This window comes from Vigna umbellata, chromosome 4 (genome assembly GCF_029865625.1).
Source record: "Vigna umbellata cultivar VRB3 chromosome 4, Vumbellata_1.0, whole genome shotgun sequence".
Classification (NCBI taxonomy): Eukaryota; Viridiplantae; Streptophyta; class Magnoliopsida; order Fabales; family Fabaceae; genus Vigna; species Vigna umbellata.
Genome location: NC_142168.1, coordinates 28,870,856 through 28,892,607, shown reverse-complemented (window position 1 = coordinate 28,892,607; position 21,752 = coordinate 28,870,856). Strand labels below are relative to the sequence as shown.

General features: G+C 31.3%; 3 protein-coding genes across 9 annotated transcripts; all 3 read left to right on the top strand.

Moving 5' to 3' along the window:
* Positions 1–8,550: 8,550 nt before the first annotated feature.
* OCT1 (organic cation/carnitine transporter1) lies at positions 8,551–12,766 on the top strand. 3 transcript variants are annotated; one of them, XM_047324813.2, is made up of 3 exons: positions 8,551–8,701; positions 9,345–9,758; positions 11,139–12,766. In XM_047324813.2, the coding sequence occupies exons 1-3, from the start codon at positions 8,584–8,586 to the stop codon at positions 12,371–12,373; spliced, it is 1,767 nt and encodes a 588-aa protein (XP_047180769.1). In that variant the 5' UTR covers positions 8,551–8,583; the 3' UTR covers positions 12,374–12,766. The 3 variants fall into 3 exon arrangements, with proteins under 3 accessions (XP_047180769.1, XP_087967472.1, XP_087967473.1); XM_088111346.1 differs by lacking the exon at positions 8,551–8,701 and adding an exon at positions 8,798–8,994; XM_088111347.1 differs by lacking the exon at positions 8,551–8,701 and adding an exon at positions 8,798–9,039.
* A 1,811-nt stretch (positions 12,767–14,577) lies between these two features.
* LOC124847578 (kinase-interacting family protein-like) lies at positions 14,578–18,968 on the top strand. 5 transcript variants are annotated; one of them, XM_047325351.2, is made up of 3 exons: positions 14,578–14,722; positions 15,607–15,767; positions 17,610–18,968. In XM_047325351.2, the coding sequence occupies exons 2-3, from the start codon at positions 15,629–15,631 to the stop codon at positions 18,566–18,568; spliced, it is 1,098 nt and encodes a 365-aa protein (XP_047181307.1). In that variant the 5' UTR covers positions 14,578–14,722; positions 15,607–15,628; the 3' UTR covers positions 18,569–18,968. The 5 variants fall into 5 exon arrangements, with proteins under 5 accessions (XP_047181307.1, XP_047181095.1, XP_047181238.1 ...); XM_047325139.2 differs by having other exon boundaries at positions 14,590–14,722; positions 15,545–15,767; XM_047325282.2 differs by having other exon boundaries at positions 14,601–14,722; positions 15,548–15,767.
* A 1,134-nt stretch (positions 18,969–20,102) lies between these two features.
* LOC124846942 (Cupredoxin superfamily protein) lies at positions 20,103–21,334 on the top strand. Its single transcript, XM_047324346.2, has 2 exons — positions 20,103–20,293; positions 21,031–21,334. The coding sequence occupies exons 1-2, from the start codon at positions 20,110–20,112 to the stop codon at positions 21,231–21,233; spliced, it is 387 nt and encodes a 128-aa protein (XP_047180302.1). The 5' UTR covers positions 20,103–20,109; the 3' UTR covers positions 21,234–21,334.
* The last annotated feature ends 418 nt before the right edge of the window (positions 21,335–21,752 follow it).

Sequence of the window (21,752 nt, the reverse complement as noted above, 5' to 3'; positions counted from 1 at the left end):
GGTAAAGATGTAGTTCATAATTCTACAGTTATACTGCAGAATTATGCAGTCTGAGAAGAGGAAGCCGATGACTGTTCGGCCTTCCTCTTGTGTTCGGTCTTAACTAAGTTCTGATTTCGTGGAGCTTTTCAGTTAATGACTGATCGGTCTTGTACTAGTATTCGATTGAATATAGCGTTCGGTCTTACTAGCGTTTGATCTTGGAAGTGCTCGGTCTTGTACTAGCACTCGGGCTTAGTAGTGCTTGGTCTTGTACTAGCGCTCGGTCTTGGTAGTGCTCGGTCTTGTACTAGCACTCAGTCTTGGTAGTGCTCGGTCTTGTACTAGCGCTCGGTCTTGGTAGTGCTTGGTCTTGTATGTGTGTTCGGTTTTAACTGCGTTTAGCTTCTTCTCGGTCTTCTGCTAATGATCGTTCGGTCATGCTCGTGTGTTGTTAGTATTTTCCCGTTCGGTCTTGTTCGTAGGTTATATTGATCTTTTCCGTTCGGTCGTACTTAGGGGTTGTGTTGTTTCCCGTTGATCAGTCTTCTTCTACGAAAGGTTATTTGGTCTTTAAATGTTGATTTCACTGTTTGACTCTGATTGCTTGTTATAGTTTCATTGATCTACTATGTATGAGAAATTATATTGATATTCAAATAAGGTATGTTGTTCCTATTGGTATTATAGAGAATTCCAAGGAGGGATATCTCTGTGTTGGTTATTAAGGTGGTAAAGTATGAGTATGGACAACGAAATCCACGGAGTTCATCCTAAAATTCTGATGATTACCAATTCTCAAGTAGAGATGAGTAATGCATTGTGTGAGAATGGCACGAGATCCTAGCCCATAGGTTCTTGGGTGAGTTATAACGGACTAACATCGGGTGGCAGCTGATGGTTTTCCAGTTATTACACCACCCGAGTGCATGAACGGCCTCAAGCTACATATTCATACAATCCGGATGGTCAAGTCATTAATTCGGTTATAGTATGTATTTCATGATTATTTTGGTATGCTTGATATGTGTGTATGTTGCATGTTCGTTTATATTCCTTTTAATTGAATGATTAATTAAATTACTCTATCTTACCCTTTTTGTTTTCTTTTTTGTTATGTGTTCCGTTAGGTATTTATTCTTTGCGATAATCACCTTTTGGGTGTGAGCAGGGGGGAGGAGTGTTCGTTGGAGCAGGCGTTGGAGGGCGAGAACCCTGCTGTTTAGATTATGATCGTTCGGTCATACTACTGTTTATAGTTTTGGTTGAACCGTTCGGTCACAGTTTTAATCCTGTATTACCCGGTCGGTTAGGTACATAGTTTTGGAATAGTGTAGGACTTTTGTAAAGCTTTAAATTTTATGGTTATTTTTGTAATAACTGTAAGGTTAATTTTATTTTCAGTAACTATTTTATCATATTATTAAATGATGACACATGTATATAGTTTTATGCTATATTTTTGGGATGTTACACATATTAAAATAAAAATCATACCGTTTAAAGACCAAATTTAATATTTAGTAATAATAACTCTTTTAAACAATTACATATTAGTTATCTGGCTTTCTTTTCATTTTTATAAATTATCCAATTCAAAATATATTTATGTATCATAAAACATAAAACATGTATAACTAGTGGTCTCATACGAGGAACAAAAGGAGGTTTAAAATAGAAAGAAGTTGACATCAGAAAGAATGAAAGATAGCTGAGAGAGCATTGAGAAGAAATAGAAGCAGCAGCCACCTTGAACTGCTTATGTTTTAATCATCACCAAAAAGAAAAAAGAAAACCATCATACGTGACTCATCCAAGAGATAACCATTAACCAACTACTGCCTTCTCAATTTTCTAACATTCTTTGATAATGATTTTTCATTAAAAATATTACTAAAGTTGTATTCATCATACCAACAATTCATCAACTTTTAATTTTCGACTACTATTTCTTTCTTACTTTAACATGTTCCGAATATTCTCTAAATGATACTTTATACGTAAATTTTCATAGTAATCAATCACAAACTTTTAAAAATATTTCGGTTTTGTCAATCTATCTATATATAGATATATAATTGGGAGGCAAAGGCACCTATATAAACTTTGTAAACTCTCACTTATAATAATGAAAATGTTCTTAAATTTGTATATAAAATAAGGAATAAGTTATTCTACATGTAATTTATACTTGCTTTTATTCAATTTTTTTAAAATATAACAATTATAATGAATAATTAATTGATTTAATGAAATAACACTTTTATATATGTTTGGTACTAGAATTTTTTCACATTCAAAAATCATATTTTAGGAATTATAAATTCTAACAATTATGGTTTTTAGTAGCCACTAAATTCTATTTGAATAGTTAGGAATGTTATGGGGAATATTTATACAAGGTCTTCATAAATCATATAACTACTGTCATCTTTATTAAAATGTTTTTATTACCATATTAAATGATTTAATGAGAAAAACCTGATTTTTTTTAAGTAAAAGTTTATATCAACCAAGATAAGTTAGATCTATATCTCCATGATGATGCTTTGTATCAAACTTGAATTTAAATAAATTTTAAAAAAATATTGCTTAAATTTTTTTTATATTCCATTTTTAATAGTATTAATAGTATTCAATTATTAAAGGAAACATCGTACCTTCAATATGAAACATTAGATAACGCGAAGAAATATATATACAATTCTATTATAGTTATCTCAAATATAACTATAACATCAAAATATATACAAGAATCATATATGACTAAGAGTAATGTTACACTCATTTAATAAGCATAATAGAGTTTTTCAAAACATAATTGGAAACAAACATCCTAAGTTTACAATTCAACAATACTCTCATCTTGCACTAGATCTACTAGAATATCTTCATCTGCTTACATCATTAAAGTGATCATTACAAACAAGAAGAAACACTAACAAAAAAAAAGGATAAGCTAATGTACAAAAAAGAACAATCATACATCATTAATAGAGATATTAACACATGTAGACATTCATATTAATAAATCCTAAAACATGCAATCATTCATTCAAGACTTGAACATGTGGATACATGTATTGATATTAGACTCTAGCGGGTTCTGCATATGTGGTGGCCTCTGCAAAGTTATTGTCATTGGGTTTCACCCTACCACACACAAGGTTAGTTCGTTAACACCTTTTGCCAAGGTGAAGCCCCTAGGCTATGACCTTCTACTTCTCTCACCACATACCTCACCATTCTCTACCTTTTTCTACATAATTCATATATCAATACACATACTACTTTGAGCACCATCAATCCTCCTTGGATTAGTACCAATCATTCACATATCATATTATAAATCAACCCTTGTTTTAATATTCACATAATCACACACCTTAAACACATCATAAGAGATATATGCAAATTTAGTCCAAATTCTGATATTTTAGCTCAACCCCAAGATCTACTCACTTAGAAAGTAGTGTCTGATAATACACTCACTCAACCACTAGATCTGCTTACTCAGTGAGTGATGTCTGACAATACACTAGCCTAGGATCCAAATAACTTGCTCAACAAGAATACCACTTGAACTTACATACTTAAATTCTCCCAAAGGTTGCCCAACGAGTATATTCTTGCCTAAAGACTGTCAAGTCAGCGAACTCTCTAACTTTGGTCTCGCCCAATAAGATTTTTCTTGCCTAGTGGCTACCAAGTTAGTAGCTCTCTAACTTTGACTTTGCCCAACAAGTTTGCATAATTTTGCGAAACATGATTCTGCAAATTTATGTCATTCTAGTCTTGCAAAATCAATCTAACACCAACCACATATGCTAAATCAACCAACCATCAGACTATACACAATCAAATGACTCAATTAAGCTCAAATGCAATCTAAACCATACAATATATCAACATTTCAATATACGATCACTAAAGAAAATTCAAATCTCTCCTAACTCAACTCAACAAGTCAAAATTACTCAAGCATCTTAATTTCACAAACCAACTATCATATAAGCCTACAATTAGTAATTATAAGTTTCCTATCACTTAAAATCAATGTAATTAGCTTCCTTTACCTGACAGATGACCAAACGAATCCAAAGATCCTACAAGTGTTCCAAAAGCATAGAAAAATCTATATGCTTCTACGAACAATATAAACACGATCAAAGTACACTGTTAGGACCACTGATTAACAAAAAGTCTTATAAAAGACTCAAACCCCAAATGCAGGCTATAACCATCCATATGCACAAGAAAATCATAGACTAAAGAAAAGAGAAGAAATCAACTTATTCTTTTGTAGAAACTAATTAGATAGAGTTGAAATCTCGTATCAAAGATTATTTTAGTGATTTTTAATCTTCAAACAGATGGACATGTGATTATAAAGCTTAGAGAGAGGATAAAGTTATAAAGAAAGAGGTTTTTAGAGAAATAATATAATTTTGAATGATGAAACTCCTTTATAAAAATTATATTTATACGTTAAACTTTTATTATTAAAATAATCAAGTAAAATTGTTATAAAATAATATCAATTTTAAAACATGACTTTTTTAGGCTCTTACAATATATTTTTCAATAATAAATAAATAAAAACCATATGCTTTCCCACTTCAAAAAAAAACAAAATATATATATATATATATATATATATTATCATGTTATTAATATATACAAATCGACCTGAAATAATTATTTATCAGTCATTAATTTATAAAAACGTGATTTAAATCATTGAATGGTGTAATACACCATAAAATGAGTCACAAATCTCTAAAAAATTAATTAACTGAAGGCTACTTAAGGATTAGTCCTTCCATTTCAACTAATGCATTAATTTAAGATGTTATCGTATACCTTTGTTTAAGTGACTTTCCAAAAACAATTTTGTTTAAGTAAATTTTAATGTATGATAAAAACAAAGGGGTAGTTGTGACGTTACAATAATTCCTATGTAGAATTTATAAGTGGTTATAGATATAGCTACGTAATTAACTATTAGTTTCACCGTGATTAAGACCAGAAGATCATTTTACAAGTGTTATGATTAAGAGGTTTAAACTTTATTAATACTTTTACTACGTCTAATACTCTCACATCGTTTAGGAATCAGATATATTATTTTCTTTTCATAGTTAAAGACGTCTTCTAAAAATAAAATTATAAAAAAAAATTACACTCCAAAATAAATAAATAAATAAGACCTCAAATGTATAGAGATTAACTCTAATGTAATAAATAAATTTGGGATGAAACAATTAATATAAACAAGGTCTATTATTAAACAAATGAAAGACTTTAGGATTGTTATCTTACTCATATACCACCTCTGATTTTTTTAGGTTAATCAATTAATAATGGAATTATTATGGACTTGCATAACACGTCATTTGGCATTATAGTTGGTGTAGGCATTCCACCATTGCATGCATGAGTGGCCAACAAATCATCAATTCATCACTCACTCTTCAACGTATCATTGCACCAAATTTCATCATTAGAGTCACAGAAAAACAAAATATTGTTCATTTTGCTTATTTAAGACAATATTTTCTTGAATTCATCTATAAAATTAACATACTACTAATTAAGTTTTGGTGCAATTAGATATTACACTAATTAAATTGATCTTCTCTGCATAATATAATATCACTATATTGATATAAAAATTAACACAAATTAACCCTTTCCACTGCACTTAAAATAGGCTTATAATGATGGTTTTAGACTCATTTAGATTCAGCATACCATTATAAATTAGAGAAATCAATGACAATTTTAGAATCATCGTTAAAAGTAGAACAATAACCACGGTTGAATAAAATCAAGATACGAATGAACTAAGATTTATCTATAGTTATCTATCTATCTAAACTTTAAACAAACTAGTATAAATGATGTAGAATTAGATACTTTAATGTGATATAAAATATTTAGGGTAAAGAGTTGATTATGCAATAATAATTAGTTTTGTAGGTATCAAATGCTTATATAGTCTTTAATATAATCTTTTACAAGTCGTAGAATCTTCTAACAGGTGGTATGAATTTTGATCTCATGGATATATATATATATATATATATATATATATATATATATATATATATATATATATATATATATATATATGGTTTTGTATAATTTTTTGTCTGTTACACACATTTGTTATAAAGATTAAAATTTTTGTTAGTTCACATATTATATATTGTTAAGTACTCTGCTAGACGTGTTTTTACACATAAGAAAAAATATATATACATTTATAAAACTAACTAGTATTAAGAAGTAGAGAAGAGTTGGGAGATTTTATTTATGAATATTAAAAGGAATTATCAAATTACTTTAGTATAACTTTTTATCAAATATTACACAGCTAATAATTTATTATAAAAATTAATTTTATTAATCTACCTATTAAATATAATCTCACATAATCTTAATTGTTTATGCTATTTTTTTTTAAATGATAATAATAAAATGATAAAATAACTTATATTTTAGTTTAAAATTTATAAATTAATTTATTTTAATATATATATATATATATATATGATATTTTGGCATGAGAACCATTCTTAAAATAAAAAGAGGAACATATAAATATAACCATTAAATTAAAATTAAAAATAATGAAAGACTATGATAAGAAAAAAATCAATCAAAATTAAATCATATGCTTTTTTTCTATGCAATTATCCTATGTCATGATAGCAAGACAAAATCACTATATGATTATAATATCCTAGTTATAAATTATTTAATTAACATAAACTTATTTGGTAAAAAGAACTAACTTATAACTTACACATGCTTGCAGTTCCTTTTCCTTTTCAATATCATCACTATACTACTTAAAGATGTTTTTTTCCTTTCATCTACTCTTTCTTTAATAAAGTATATGTTATCATATCTTTTTACTTCACCAAAATTTTTAAAAATTTCTTTCAAAATTTATTAAAGATACAAAATTACAATTATCAAAAAAATATTTTTTTATAAATAAATAAAAATTAAAAGATGAATCTTTATTCCTTTAAAATCTCGACTGAAACTTGTAGTACGATTCATTCTTTAGAAAAAGAGACTAAAACTATAATAAAGTTTTGAAATTTAAAATAGAAAATATTTAAGATGTGATTATTTGTTCTATTATGAGAATATACTTAAAATTAGTACGGTTAAAAATAAGTCATCTGCTTCAATTCGAACCGGTTCATAACAGTTTGGTTACTTATTGAGTCAATTTAACATGATTTATTTATTATTAATATGAAAAAAAATCAAACCTAACTCGACCCATTATGTTGGTGATCATATTATTGACTCGTTGTTTGCTTAATTACAAATTTTTTTAATTTAAAAAAAATCTAATTTAAATCTAAATAAATTTCAACCCAAGATGGTGTTAAACTCTAGAAAAAATTAGAAATAAAAAAATATAATACAATCCAAAATTATCATAAACTCGATGAAAAACAAACCTAAAAAACAAAGTTAAGTAGGTTAGTGAGTCAACTCCACTCATCACAAATTCAATATGAGTAAACCGGATTTTTAGTGGATCTGAACTCAAAATTGGTCCGTATCGAAAATTCAAATTTTTTTTAATCCATCCCCGTCCGAACCCGTAGTGGACCCGGTTAACTCACAAGTTTCAATCTATTTTAACAACATTTGTTAAAATTATATATATTATATATATTTATTTATTTGGACAATTTTATATTTATAGTATATTTTCGTGAAATGTACATCTCAGAATTTATGTGGAATGAGAAATTGGTGTCCAAAATTCGTGAAAGAGTATATTATTTAACCACCTTATTCATAGTTTCGTGAAAGATATATTTCAAAATTTATGTGAAATGAGAAATTAGTGTCCAAAATTCGTGAAAGAGTATGTTATTTAACCACCTTATTCATAGTTTCGTGAAAGGTATATCTCAAAATTTATGTGGAGATAATAATTTTGAGGAGTCTCCAAAAATAGAATATATTTCCTTCATTCGAGTGAGAACAAAAGAGAGTAAAATAAAGGTTCTTTTAGCAGTTACCAAAAAAATAGACTTTTTCACCGAATATTAAAAATGCAAAATGAATGAAATAGGCGAAGAAAATTTGGTTCTAGCTTATCTTTAATTGTTGTCATTATCGTAAGAAAACAATTTCAAAATGCTAAAAGTGATGCTTTAATTGATGCATGATTTTCAGGATTAAAACTTCACCAAACCCTTTCCTTTTGCATTAATTCATGGCTAATAAGATCAAACTATAAGTAAGAAATAATTTAAGAAATGATAATTTAAATGTGTATCAAAATGTGACGATCACGACAGATCAATGAATTATAAATAACCCCACTTGGAATATTTTACAAAATAGCATCTATGCCGTAAATAATTTATATAAGTTTTTATGTATATTATCATTATTCACAAGTCAATAAAATTTTAAAAATTTTAAAAAATATATATTATCATATTAGCAATAAAAGTGTTTAAATTGAATATAAATCGTGAAAACAATGTGTCAAAATCTAAATAACAAGTGATGAATATCTTTCGAAACAAGTAACAAACTTACCCCAACAATTTAAATATGCACACAATATGTTTGTTTCATGGCCAAGATATCAGCCATTTTTTCAGTATCTCAAGAACAGTATGTCAATTTTCTAGCTCTGCTCAACCAAACTTCCACTCCTTTCATTCAAAAGGTGTGTCAGACTTTGGTTCTCAAACGCCAAAACTTCTCTTCCCAGAACCCTTTCATGCTTATTATGTATATTATATATACATATACATATATATACATGTTATTCAGTGTGCTTTTTTTCTCAGGATCATATGTTGAACTATCACTAACTCTCTTCTTGATTCTTGCACCAACCACCACAAATGTGAATACCATGGGCCCCAGATTCATCCATTACCATTACCATTAGCAATAACTCATCAATCTTCCATCACTTTGTTCCACATTATCCCACCAATTAATTCTATATGCTAGGTGCTGTTTTCATATGATACGTGTGTCATCAAATTTTGGAATATGGTATATTCTAGTTGGTATCCCTCCACTACCACTCACTTTCACCCCAAACACAGTGCATCCACCAAAACTGTTTCACTAGAAACACTCAGCACATATTTTCCAAACCAGCATTTTATTTATTATATACACAAAAAAAGGGAGGTTTTATGTGTTAGATGTCATGTCACCCCATGATTTTTTAATGAAACCTCTGTATAGAGTAATGTCAGCAACAAAATATGTATATATATATATATATACATGTGGATATACTTACATTTGGATCAAGCTAGGAACTGATTGGTTTCCCTTTTCTTTGATTGTAGGAACCATGATGGAAGAGGAGCAAACGCTGGTTAAGGGTGGCACTAATTTGGAGGGGAGTGAGGCCAAACTTGAGCTCACTGTTGATGAGGTGGTGGAGGAATATGTTGGTTCCTTAGGATTCTCTCAGCTGGTGCATGTGCTGTTGGTATCATTGGCATGGATATTTGATGCTCAGAGTACTTTGGTGACAATCTTCACTGATGCTCAACCTCCTTGGAGGTGCAAAAGTGGATTGTGTCAAGGTTACAACAACAACAGCAGCAACACTGGTTCTGTATGTGAGTTGGTACCAGGGACTTGGGAATGGGTTGGTGGCCATACTAGTTCCACCATAGCAGAATGGAATCTTGTATGTGATAGAAGGTTTCTGGCTGCTGTGCCTGCTTCAGTCTACTTCCTTGGCTCTCTCATAGGTACACATATTCCTTGTTCTTTTGTTCTCAGAGCAATAATGGTATCATACTGTGTAACATATCAGTTCAAGTTTCTTGAAACAAAAAGGATGAGTTTCATTTCTTTCAACAAGCCTCATTCATATTTTTTGTGAATCTCATTAAACATCAACTGATAAATACACATTGCTTGTTCTTTTGTTTTTTACAAGGAATGAATAACAGTAACATGCTCTTTAGTCTAATCAGCTCAAATTTTTTTGAGTCACTTTTTTCACTCAGTTTTGTAAATCTGCTAGTCATGGTGAATTGAATGTTAAGTGGTGTTGTTAGTAATACTATGCTGAAAATTTTTCTTTGTTACCCGTCATGTATTACTGAACCATGTGCACTCTACCCCACTGACTAGAACGTTTTCTTTTATCAATTTGTCTTGCAGTATTAGTTTGCACAAGGGTTGCTTTCTCCTTTATTAGAGCTCTTTTAATCTGTTACAACTTTAGCCATAATATAGTAAAAGTCAGCAAGTACACGCAACTCTATTAGATAAATAGTTGTAAACCATTTATATATGTGAAACTCTGCAAAATCTATTTAATATGATTATGGCCCGTCAAATATTTTTGAACAAATTTAGTGGATGAAAAGTTATGAGTGGCTGTCTTTGTAATGAATGTTTTATATAATAAGACTCTTCAATAAATCCTAGTCCAAAAAAATGTTGTTCTCCTACTGTTTAACTCATTAACTTGTTTTCTTATTATCTTACTGTACGATAAAAGAATTTTATGTTTGTGCTCAGGATAAAAAAAAGTTCTATACTGTGAATAATTGAAAATCACGATATTAACTATTATAACTTCTAATACAAGTACAGTATATAAAAATTCATATTATCTACCATTCATTATTTTACCTACTTAAAAAAAAATTGTCCTGAAAACCCCCGTATCAAGCTGTAAAATCATTTTTTATCCCTGCCCAGTGCATTTTTCTGTAGTTTTCCAACAAAACACGTTATGTAAACATGTTTGCAATTTTTCTAAGAGACGGAAGCATTTCAGTTCATTTCTGTTACCTTTACCTATCTACTACAAAAACCAATGGTAACATTTTTCTGTCTCCCATGATTTGACCTTTTGTCCAGTAAAAAAGCAATGTGAAACCAAGTCTGCATAACCATGTATCATATTCTGGAGAGAAAATTACATAACTAATGAGAAAATATTCTAAGCATAGATATCATAAAAGATTTTACACTATTAATCATCTAAGAGCATATAAATCTTAAAAGTTGTACTCAGGAAAATCTGTGATTGATTGAAGGTATAATTGTTTAAACTGTAACTAAATTTGCTGATTGTAACACCAGTAACAATCATCTACATGCACTTGTTGCAGGGTCTGGTGTGTATGGCCACCTATCTGATACATGGTTAGGAAGAAAAAGAACAGTGCAACTTTCCTGCATCTTAACCTCCATCACTGCCTTTGCCACCTCTCTGTCTCCAAACATTTGGACCTATGCCTTCTTCCGGTTCACCAATGGCTTTGCAAGGTCAGGAATTGGCATATGCTGTCTTGTGCTCACCACAGAATCAGTAGGCCGCAAGTGGCGTGGCCAAGTAGGCCAATACGGTTTCTTTTTCTTCACAGTAGGCTTCCTCACACTTCCCCTTGTGGCCTATCCAACCAGAACAGATTGGAGGAGCTTGTACAAAGTCTTGTCCTTTATTCCACTAGCATATGCTGTCCTACTCCTACCTTTAGTCTCAGAATCCCCACGTTGGCTCCTCATAAAAGGGAGAACCAAAGAGGCCCTTCAGGTTTTGGACAGGTTTGCAAGACTCAATGGGAAGCAAAAACTCCCCAGCAACCTCTCTTTAACCGACCCTACTGGATCATCAAATGCTGCACCATCCACCACCAGTGAAGGTGCTGAAATAACTCCAAACAATAGAGAGAAACTTTGGACCACAAAATGGGCAGCCATAAGAATGATCACTGTTATGTTAGCTGGCTTTGGAGTTGGCTTTGTTTACTATGGAGTTCAACTCAATGTAGAAAACTTGAACTTCAACCTTTATGTCTCAGTAGCAATCAATGCAGTGATGGAGATTCCTGCTGTTGTGATTGGCACCTTTCTCCTGGGGTTTACCAACAGACGTTTGCTGTTATCTGTGTCCTCTTTCATAGCTGCAGTGTCCTCCATCCTATGCACATTTTTTTCACACAAAGGAGGAACATCAAAAGTGCAGAACAATCATGGAGGTAGTTGGGTCCAGTTGATCATTGAAGGAATAGGATTCATGGGGGCTTCCACAACATTTGATATTTTGTACATATATTGTGTGGAACTTTTTCCTACCAATGTTAGGAACTTTGCTGTGTCAATGTTGCGGCAGGCCATAATGTTGGGGGCTTCTGTGGCCCCTTTGCTGGTTGTGTTGGGCCGTTTGAGTCCCTCTCTTTCTTTTCTTGTGTTTGGAGGCTTTGCAATTTCTAGTGGAGTTTTGAGCTTGTGGCTACCTGAGACAAGAAATGCTCCTCTCTATGAGACTCTGAAACAGCAAGAGGAGGAAGAGAAACACACTTGGATCTCTCATAATGATGGTGCCCTTGAGCTAGGAAAATAATTCATCAAAAGGGTCTTCTTCATGTTAATTTATATACATTATTAATGTAAAGTATTTTTGTGCAGGTAGCTATCTGATCAGATTTAACCATTTTATCATCATCTGATGATAAGGTAAAGTCTTGTCTGATAATGTATAAAAATAATTTATATTGAAAATGTATACAAGTTAAACTCTTGTAGAAATAGAGCAGTAGGGGAAATCAAAATCGCAATGAAACTGCTTGATTATCACGACAGTAGCATCTGAATCTCAGATCAGTAATGTATTTTTGCTTCTTGTACTGCAAAGATGCAGAATATAAGACCATCCATCTGTCATTGAAGTGTGTAGTAACTATCATAAGATGTTAATTTTTCTAGTAGGTTGGATCGTGAAACATTTAAAATGGATTATTTTTTTATTATCATAAAATAAATCATGATACTTTTAAATGATAGTTCATATATGTTAATTTTACTTTCATCCAAGAATAAGTAATACACAAAGACTCGATACATAATGTGATAGTCCCAACGAAATAAATTCTCTTTCTAATCAAAGTGAGCAACAGATAAGATAAAATTATTACAAAATTTATAAATCAATTAATTAGTTTATAAATTAAAACTGAGAAAGTATAAAGCACTTGTATTTGGGAAAATATAATGCTACTGTTGTGCCACTTAAATTTTGCATATATAAAGACTCTAATGATAGTCATTATAAGTAGATAATATATAACTATAAAATCAAATTATTTATCGTAGCCCTTAGCTATAAGGATAATTAAATAGCAATGAAAGATGTATTTAATGAGAAAAATTAATTAAGGAAATAGGTAAAATAATTTTAAAAATAAATTATTGACAACTAACACATTTGTATTTAAAGATTACTAAAATAATAAAATTTAAGCATAACTCAATATTTTAAAATAGTTTAGTAAGGTTATTTTTTTTCTCTACTTATATATTATGATTTAACTTAATTTTTAATCATAAGATTTAAAACACTTTTTCATATTGAAGATATTAAAGGTGAGGATTGAGAGATTTCAATAATAGATGATACAAAAAATGTCAAATAATTTTTTTTTGTTTGTTAAAAGATTTAATGTTTATTTCTTTCATTTTTTGTATTTATTATTTTTTTTATTTCACATGTTTTCATTTTTTTCTTTTTTAATTTTTTATAATTTTTTTCACTTTAAAATCAAGACCTAAGTCATTGTTTAGACAAATTTTATGGGTGAAAAAATAAAAACAAAAAAAAAATATTTGAATTAAGAGAGAGAAGTGAAAAATTTATAAGTGATTAGGATTGATCTAGAAATAACTTTTGTGTGGATTATAAGTTTGTTGGTTATCTAATATTTCCATTTTAGTTATAATTATAAATATTGTATCTTTTTTGTAGAAGAGTTTGTTAGAATTAATAGTATGTTCTGATTGGCAATAAAAACAAATATAAAAGAAAACAAATAGAAAGAAAAGATGTTGTTAAGAGAATCAAATATATAAACGAAAATCGAATAGAATGACGCTAACAAATATTCTTTTAATCATTAATTAAAATAATGGAATGTCATGGAATATTGTGTCTCAACATTTTATTTAATGTTTTCTATTTGCAATATACAATAAAGTAATCAATAAAAAATAATTTAAAAAGAAAGAATAAGAAAATGTGCTGCAGAAACTTTAATTTGATAATCGTAAAATGTAAAATACACACCTATCTCATCTCCAATTTTATAATTTATAATACATAATTAGATTACTTTTATTTTAGTCAGTTTTTTTTTTTGTGCGAGATTACGTAATTATATTGTAAACCATATATGACATGATAAACACGAAATCTAGGTGAATCAAAACCATACGAGGTTATATTTTAACCTAACAAACATCAAAACATACGCAAAAGTTATTTATCTGAATGAGATCATCCTCACTCAAATCCCACTGAAACAGTGTTCTTCACCCAAATAACAACAAATACCTAAACATGAAGAAGATCACAGAATCAAGACAAAATCAAATCTCCACAAATCAATTAATTATATGAAAGTCCAAAAGTAGCATATCACGTATTATAAATTTTAGAAAATAGAATATTTTTGGGTGAAGATTGTTACAGTGTCACACTGTACTCCAGAATTTTGAGTTAATGCTTTTGACTATTAGTTGTTGCTATTGGACTGCGACACTCGAGATTTTCTCACTCCTCTACCTTTGGTCCCACTCTTTCGATCAATCCCTTTTCTATTTTATCATCACTCACATAAACATACATAACTTTCTTTCAAATCAAGTTCCTCTGCGCTTCTAGAGCTGCATTTCAACCCTTCATCCTGCACTTCTCACAGTGAGTTTCTTCTTCTGTTCTAGGATTTGTCTATCAATTCTGCTAAAGTTCTAGGATTTGTCTTTACCATTGTTTGTTTTATAATTTTGTAAGTTCATTCTTCTGTCCTGCTTTTTTTTTGAGAAATTAGCAGAGTACTATGTGACTATGAACGTGATTCTTGAGGGGCCATGAGATTGCCGCTTGCTGCATTGTTTAACAATGTATCTTCTCTTGAATGGGTGTGTTTCAGTTTTCAAATTTGATGACGAATGTTAAAAAGTTTTCGACTTTTTCTCTCCCTCTTCCTCTGTTTTTCTCTCCCATTAAAACAGAATATGAAAAAAAATAAAACAATAAAATTGTTCATGGTTTTTTTTGTTATTCTTCTGTTGTTGGTTCCTGAATCTTTACATATGTGTTCTTTGAGGTCGTCACGTCGGTCACATGATCTTCATTGATTCCCGGTTTAGCCACAGAATTTGAAGACTTATAAAAAATAGGAAATTTCCCTTTTAGAATCTCAGAATTCTCAGGTTTAAAATCCCTCGGGATTTGGGCTATTTGCTATATTCTGAATGTTCAGATTGCACCCTTCCTCATATTTTAAACAATATGGCTTTGTGCAGTGTGAAGTTTTGCAATACTTTATTGGTAATTAGTTGCTCTGAATTGTCTATGGAGATCTGCGCTTGTTTATTTGTTTGTGTTGTGTTTACCTTCTTAATTTCAATATTCATACCTTCTTAATTTCTATATGCTTTTTTTCTTTTCTTTTGCTCTGTTTTTGTTCTGTGCCTTGTTCATCCTTCTTAAATGCAAAGGACCCTCTATTTCTGGCAGCAGGCCTTTTCCAAAGATTCTGTTGTTGTTTTGATCCAATGTGTTATGATTGCACTGCATAGGAGGCTTGAAGCAAGGATATTGATGGTGAGGGACCCCAACATGGGCAAGGAAAAGGTGATTTCAAATTTCACATTGCTTCACTCATCATCCACAAAAGGGTCCAAGGACAAGAGCATCCCCAGTAATAACATGCCCTCCTGGCTTCTCACCAACATTTCTGGTATGCATTAATTTTACCCTACTCTACCAACAAAAGCAGACTTTCTTTAACCAAGTAAAACTCAATGTTGCAACTCCCATCTCTTTGTTTTTTGTCTGTATTGTAACCAAGTACCCTTTTAACTTAATAATGGAATGTGTATCAATTAATAGTTGTATACTAATATTAATACTAGTGAAGGCTTTTACAACATAACGGTGTAATTTGTTTTCAGAATTATGGATATATGTAAAACTTTAAAAGTTACTGATGTGAGTAATACTTTGATGTAGTACTTCTATTTTTACCTTTTTAATTATGTTGGAATATCTATATAATTTTTTTTTTAATTTAGATTCACTATAATGTACCAGAAATTATTCATATGGGAACTCTCATGTTAAGTTTTAAAAGCAAATTGAATCACTCTGGTGCAAAAACCCCTAATAAATGAAGGAAAGAAGGAGAAATCTGAATTAAATGAAATCACATGCATTAGGTGTGGTACAAGTAAGGTTGAAACGGTGGAAACCTTTTTCTGGCATTCATCAATGAATGGAAGGAAGAAGAGAGAAATGAAAGAGAAGAATCCCCCATACAGGACATGTCCCTGTCAACTGTCAAATGTCCAACACCTCATTGGAAACAACAATGCCGTACATAACTATTTTCCTTGTGCAATTTCTTATCATCAGACGCCACTTCCCACGCGCCTTTTCTCACGCACCTATAAAAAATTGATTTTTTTCTAGATTTTCGAAAGATTGCAGTTTTAACTAAAGAAATTTTCAGTTTTCGTTGTGTTATTTACTGTTTACTAGATGCATGGATTCTGGGGAGGAAAAACTTATATAAAGTTTATATCTTTTCGTATAGGAGGCTGTTGACAGGTCTATCTTTTTGGTGTGTTTTTGTTTTCAAATTTCCAATTTGATTTGAACTAGACTTGTATACCCATTGTCCCTGTTCTGGCGATTGATCCATTGTCCCTTTCTCATACCCTTTTGTTCTTTTGTTTGGCCTTTGCGGTGCTTTTTGGACACTCATCTTGTGTTTCAAATTTTGAAACTAGAATGGACCTGGTGGTCACACACACAACTCATTGGTTTCTGGCCACGTCACTTGCCTTGCTGCAGTGCACATTAGATTTTGGTGGCATTTGTAACGGTGACTTTTCCATTTAGCCTCGTGGCCTGTGCTCATATTCCCCTAAACTTTATTGGCTTTACCCTTAAAAAATTTGAAAGTTGGAGAACGTTAGCTTTTCTGTCAACAGTGCACATGCTCAGGTATAGTACATGATTTTGACCTTTGCATTCAAAACTAGAGGTAGTAGATGTAACTCTAGACCAGACACTAGAGTGGCAATGTGCCATACCCTTGTGGCTAACTCGTGTTGCAAATTCAAATTCTGTTTTCAAATTTAGCCCTCCACTATTTAATTTCCTTGTAACGTTTTATCTTGCGTACCAAAATTATTTATAGGTTTTGTCAGTGTTCCCTTTTATGTTGTCATGGTTTGGTAACATGTCCCTTTCTCAGTGCTCAATTACTCATCAACCAAGTTTGGATAGGGTCTATTTAACCTCCTTTGTGTACATCCCATTTGTCAATCTTTTTACAAGTTGAAACTTAATGGTTCTGAAGCTATGGACATGTGTAAACCCGGTAAGGAAAAACATTGTTCTCTGTGCTTTTTTTCTTGTAATTACTAATGCAAAAAAGCATGCAGTCTTATTTTAATTGCATTGAAAAGGGTTGTTTGATCTATGTAGCCAGCCTCACCTAGTGAGAAAAGAAAAGGGTCTTTCGTTTTTATTGTTGGGCTAATGAAAATGTGAAACTATTGGTGTTTGATGGCAGAATTGGAGGAGAGGATGAAAGTGTTGACAATGAGTACAACCGAAGAAGAAGAAATTGGTGATACTTTTGCTGAAAGAGCAGAATCCTACTACCAAAAGAGACCCCAGCTACTGTCCCTTCTGCAGGACTTGTACAATGGCTACATAACCTTATCTGATCGTTACATCCAAACACTGGCCAAACACAAGCATCATAGTAGACACTCTTCCCAAGTCTCAGCTGTTGATGAAGGCTTCTCTGACCAGGAAGAAACAAGTGGCGTGAGCCACTTTGATTCAGATATAGAGAGCTCAATCTCCTACCAACACCCTCCACACCTAGTGATGCCTGTTCTTCTCGCTAAGAGCTCCATGCTTGATGTTGATGCCGTTGTTGCCGAGCTGGTGGTCAGGAATGTTGAGTATGACTTGTTGATGCACGAGGTTGGTGTCATGGAGAGGAGGTATTGTGAGTCCTCAAGAAAAAGTGAGCTACAAAAGAGCCTTCTTGAGGTGTTGGAATCTGAGAGGATCGTTCTGTTGAATGAGAATGCTAGTTTGAGTTACAGAATCAACACTTTGGTGGAAGAGAACAAAGAGCTGGCATCTGAATCAGTTTTTATCAAGAGAAAGGCTGGTGAGCTGGCAAAGTGTGTGCTGAAGATGAGGGAGGATCATAGGGTGTACATGCTACACAGGAAAATTGAAGATCTTCAAGCACAGATACATGGTTTGGAGAAGAGGAACAAGGAGTACTATGAGAAACTTCTTAGAAGAGATGGTCAAGATGGTAACAAAGGGAAGAGTGGGGAGGGGATAGCTTTGGAGGTTTGTGTTCAGATGGATAAGTTTAGGAGGTTCAAGTGGAAAGACGGTAATTCTTCTAGGAAGAGATTTGATGGGAAGAAATCCCCCAGTTTGTGGAAAAAGCTGAAGAACATGGATTTGTTATTGTGTGGCACTAATCCAACCTGTGCTTGATTAGTGTGATGACTGGTAGTTTTTTTGGAGTCCACAAAAGTTCTATCAAAATTTATATGCATACTTTTTGGCACTTTAAAGGTAGCAGCAGTAGCCTACTAGGTTTACTTATAAGCCATGGTGTACATTCCAACATGAGGCCTTTCAACATAGAAATGCATGAGGATCCTCTAGCTGAATCCATGACAAACTAATTGTAGATCAGTTAACATCATCTTTGTAAAAGCTAGAGTGTGTCTGTACCTTTGCCTCCACTATTTAAGTTCATCAATTCTGCAATATTATGTTATTAGTTAACAAAAAGTATGAGATCCATCTTCCATCAATGGTGTAAGGAGTGATACAAGAGCTATATAATAATTCAAGCACCAAACCAGCTTTGATGCCATTTTATCCATCATTTTAATTTTTCACTTTTCACACATTTAATAACTCCAACTTACAAGATGAAGAAGATCACAACACTAGTTTTACTTCAATAAATCAAACTTAAAACATGCATTCCATAACAAGTAACAATTGATGTATATCAGTGCACTTGAAACTCTTTAAAAATGGAAATTTGGTGTGTACAAGGATAACCAAATTTCTTTAGTGGTTAGCTGGAAACATGCGTTGGATTGCGTCATTGAATTGTGTTTTGGCAAGTCTTTTAAGATGGTAGGGTCGTTTGCGTGTTTTGAAATTTGAAGTTGCTACTATACCTTGTTTTAGGCTTCATTTTCCAACAAAACGTCAATTTCAACTCTCACGCAGTGCCCTACTTCAGTAAAATGTTATCATTTTCTATCAAACGTTTGTTTTGTAAGTATCTCTTTTTCAAATTTCAATTTGATCAAACCAAATCAAAACCAATGACAGTTTCCATGCTAATGATAAGAGTCATATTTCTCACATACCCCCACAATAATAATAAAAAATCACGTCACTCGTTACGTAATGAAAGTGAATAATGAAATTGTCTCCATTCATTTCTTCATAAGTCAGTCGTACAATCAGTATAATAGATTGAACTGAACAACGTAAAAAAAGAGAGTAAATTGAACAGATAAAATTTAAAGCGTATGAAAATCTTCTTATTTATTTATTAACCCGTGAGTTTTATTACATTATCATCATGGATGCTTATGAAAAAAAAATAAAGGTTAGACAGTTATCTTTTAGTCTTCGAAATATGATATTCGGATATTTGAAAATATTTTAAACAAATATGATATTTAGAAGTAGATACTGGATAGGTGTTTCATACAATGGTTATGAAACTATAAGATATCTTGCACAAACAAACAAAATTATAATATGTAAACAATACTTTTTCATATCAATAATGTACAAAAAGTGTTGAATACTTTATCTGAAGTTACAATTTTTATAACATGTTTTGTTAACTATCTAGACATTAACACGATATACGTGACTACCTAATTTGTGACATCAGAATGTTGTGAGACACCAGTGTTTGGTGAATCATGTTCTTTCTTATCCTATGGTCGTTTTTCATATTGTAGTCTCTTAGAAAAGAAGAAAAGGAAAAACAAAAGATGGGTGTTGAGGCTTATAATTACTCCAGTGTAATCATGTTCTATCTTTTCCTCATAACCTCCTTCATTGTGCCTCATGCAAAGGGAGAAAATTACATTGTTGGTGACAGTTATGGTTGGATTGACTTCGTAGATTTCAACAACTGGTGTGATGGAAAAGAGTTTCATGTTGGTGATGTTCTAGGTAAGGGTAGAGTTTCACATTTCATAATAAGAAATATGACTAACATACTCTTTCACATGTTGTTCTATTATCATTCTTTTTATTCTTTTTTTACCAGCATTTTCTTTTTGTTAACATGTTCTTTTTACTGGTAACATTTAGGACATAATACAGAGAAGCAGAAAAGATTTTATTGTCACCAGTATGTTTGGTTATGCATAGGAAAACACCAATATATTTGCTTGATGTCTTTGAAAATAGTGTCAAACATGATTGTGACTTATGAGTGATTCATTGTTTAATGGAGTAAAAAGTCACTTTAATCTGAAAGAAACATTGGTATTACACTTTATGGTGACTTTTAGTAAGAAAAAATTATTGATTCATAACCACCGACACTCTTAATACTTTTGGTTTTATAAAAGTTTAAAAAGCCTCATGATTTTATTTTATATTTTTTGAGTTAATCTAAGAGCATAAATACCTACCTTTACCAATTACATGTTTAAAAGTTAGATTTATTAAAATTGTCAAGAAAACATAAATGACTGCATACAAACTAAAATCAAATTTGAAGAGTCAATAACATAATTTTGCAAAATAGAATACACACATTTTACCTACATCTTCGCATTCATAGCATATTATCCCGAAATATGGCATTTTTTTGTATATTTTATTACACGAAAGTTGAACATTTTCACTAGCAGTTATATTGAACAAAATATATATAAACATGTTGATACTTCTGTTACCAGTGTTCAATTATGACAGCAGCCAACATAATGTATTGCAAGTTGATTCCACAGTTTATGAGAGTTGCATAAAGGACTCGTATATGAAAAAGTTGACCAGTGGCAACGACTCAATAGTGTTAGAGAAAGGTGGAGCATGGTTCATATGTGGAGTTGATGATCACTGTGAAAATGGGCAGAAGCTCCACATCAATGTAACTCCTTAACTGATAATCATGTTTGATATTGGTGTTTTAGTCACTTTAATTGCTACTTTTCATAATATTTCAGATTTTATGAATCTTCTTTGAATGGAATCATCATCGTGTTCAATCAACCAACTTCAGAATTTATTTTCTAAATATTGAAAAAAAAAATTATATAGTGAATTTTAAAGAATCTTATATTTTTGTTCTTGCCAGTATTATTTACCCAACAGAGTCCTTTTGGTTCGAGTAGATGATCATATCAGCTTTCTAAAAACAGATCATATAAAGGGAAAAGATAAAATGATGTAACCACCATACTTTCCCCCAACGTGGTTAATCTTATACAAAATAAAGTGGTAATTAAGTTATCAGATCAAACCAAGCCATGATCATCAAATTGTTCCTCCGTTAATCCTTGCATCATGGCACAAACACCGGATCTAGGATGTAATCAAACCATTGCTTAATTTATTTATTACTTGGTAAAACTAAAGTTATAATCATGGTTAAGAGAAGTTCTATGTCCCACTTAATCAT

What these genes read in the sequence shown, in the direction of transcription:
- OCT1 (XM_047324813.2), top strand. Translation starts at nt 8,584, where the DNA reads ATGCACACAATATGTTTGTTTCATGGCCAAGATATCAGCCATTTTTTC. An exon ending in CCACTCCTTTCATTCAAAAG is followed by an intron (nt 8,702 to 9,344) that starts GTGTGTCAGACT and finishes CTTTGATTGTAG; the next exon opens with GAACCATGATGGAAGAGGAG. An exon ending in CTTCCTTGGCTCTCTCATAG is followed by an intron (nt 9,759 to 11,138) that starts GTACACATATTC and finishes CACTTGTTGCAG; the next exon opens with GGTCTGGTGTGTATGGCCAC.
- LOC124847578 (XM_088111430.1), top strand. Translation starts at nt 14,924, where the DNA reads ATGTATCTTCTCTTGAATGG. An exon ending in ATGTATCTTCTCTTGAATGG is followed by an intron (nt 14,944 to 15,606) that starts GTGTGTTTCAGT and finishes TGCACTGCATAG; the next exon opens with GAGGCTTGAAGCAAGGATAT. An exon ending in GCTTCTCACCAACATTTCTG is followed by an intron (nt 15,768 to 17,609) that starts GTATGCATTAAT and finishes GTTTGATGGCAG; the next exon opens with AATTGGAGGAGAGGATGAAA.
- LOC124846942 (XM_047324346.2), top strand. Translation starts at nt 20,110, where the DNA reads ATGGGTGTTGAGGCTTATAATTACTCCAGTGTAATCATGTTCTATCTT. An exon ending in TCATGTTGGTGATGTTCTAG is followed by an intron (nt 20,294 to 21,030) that starts GTAAGGGTAGAG and finishes TTCTGTTACCAG; the next exon opens with TGTTCAATTATGACAGCAGC.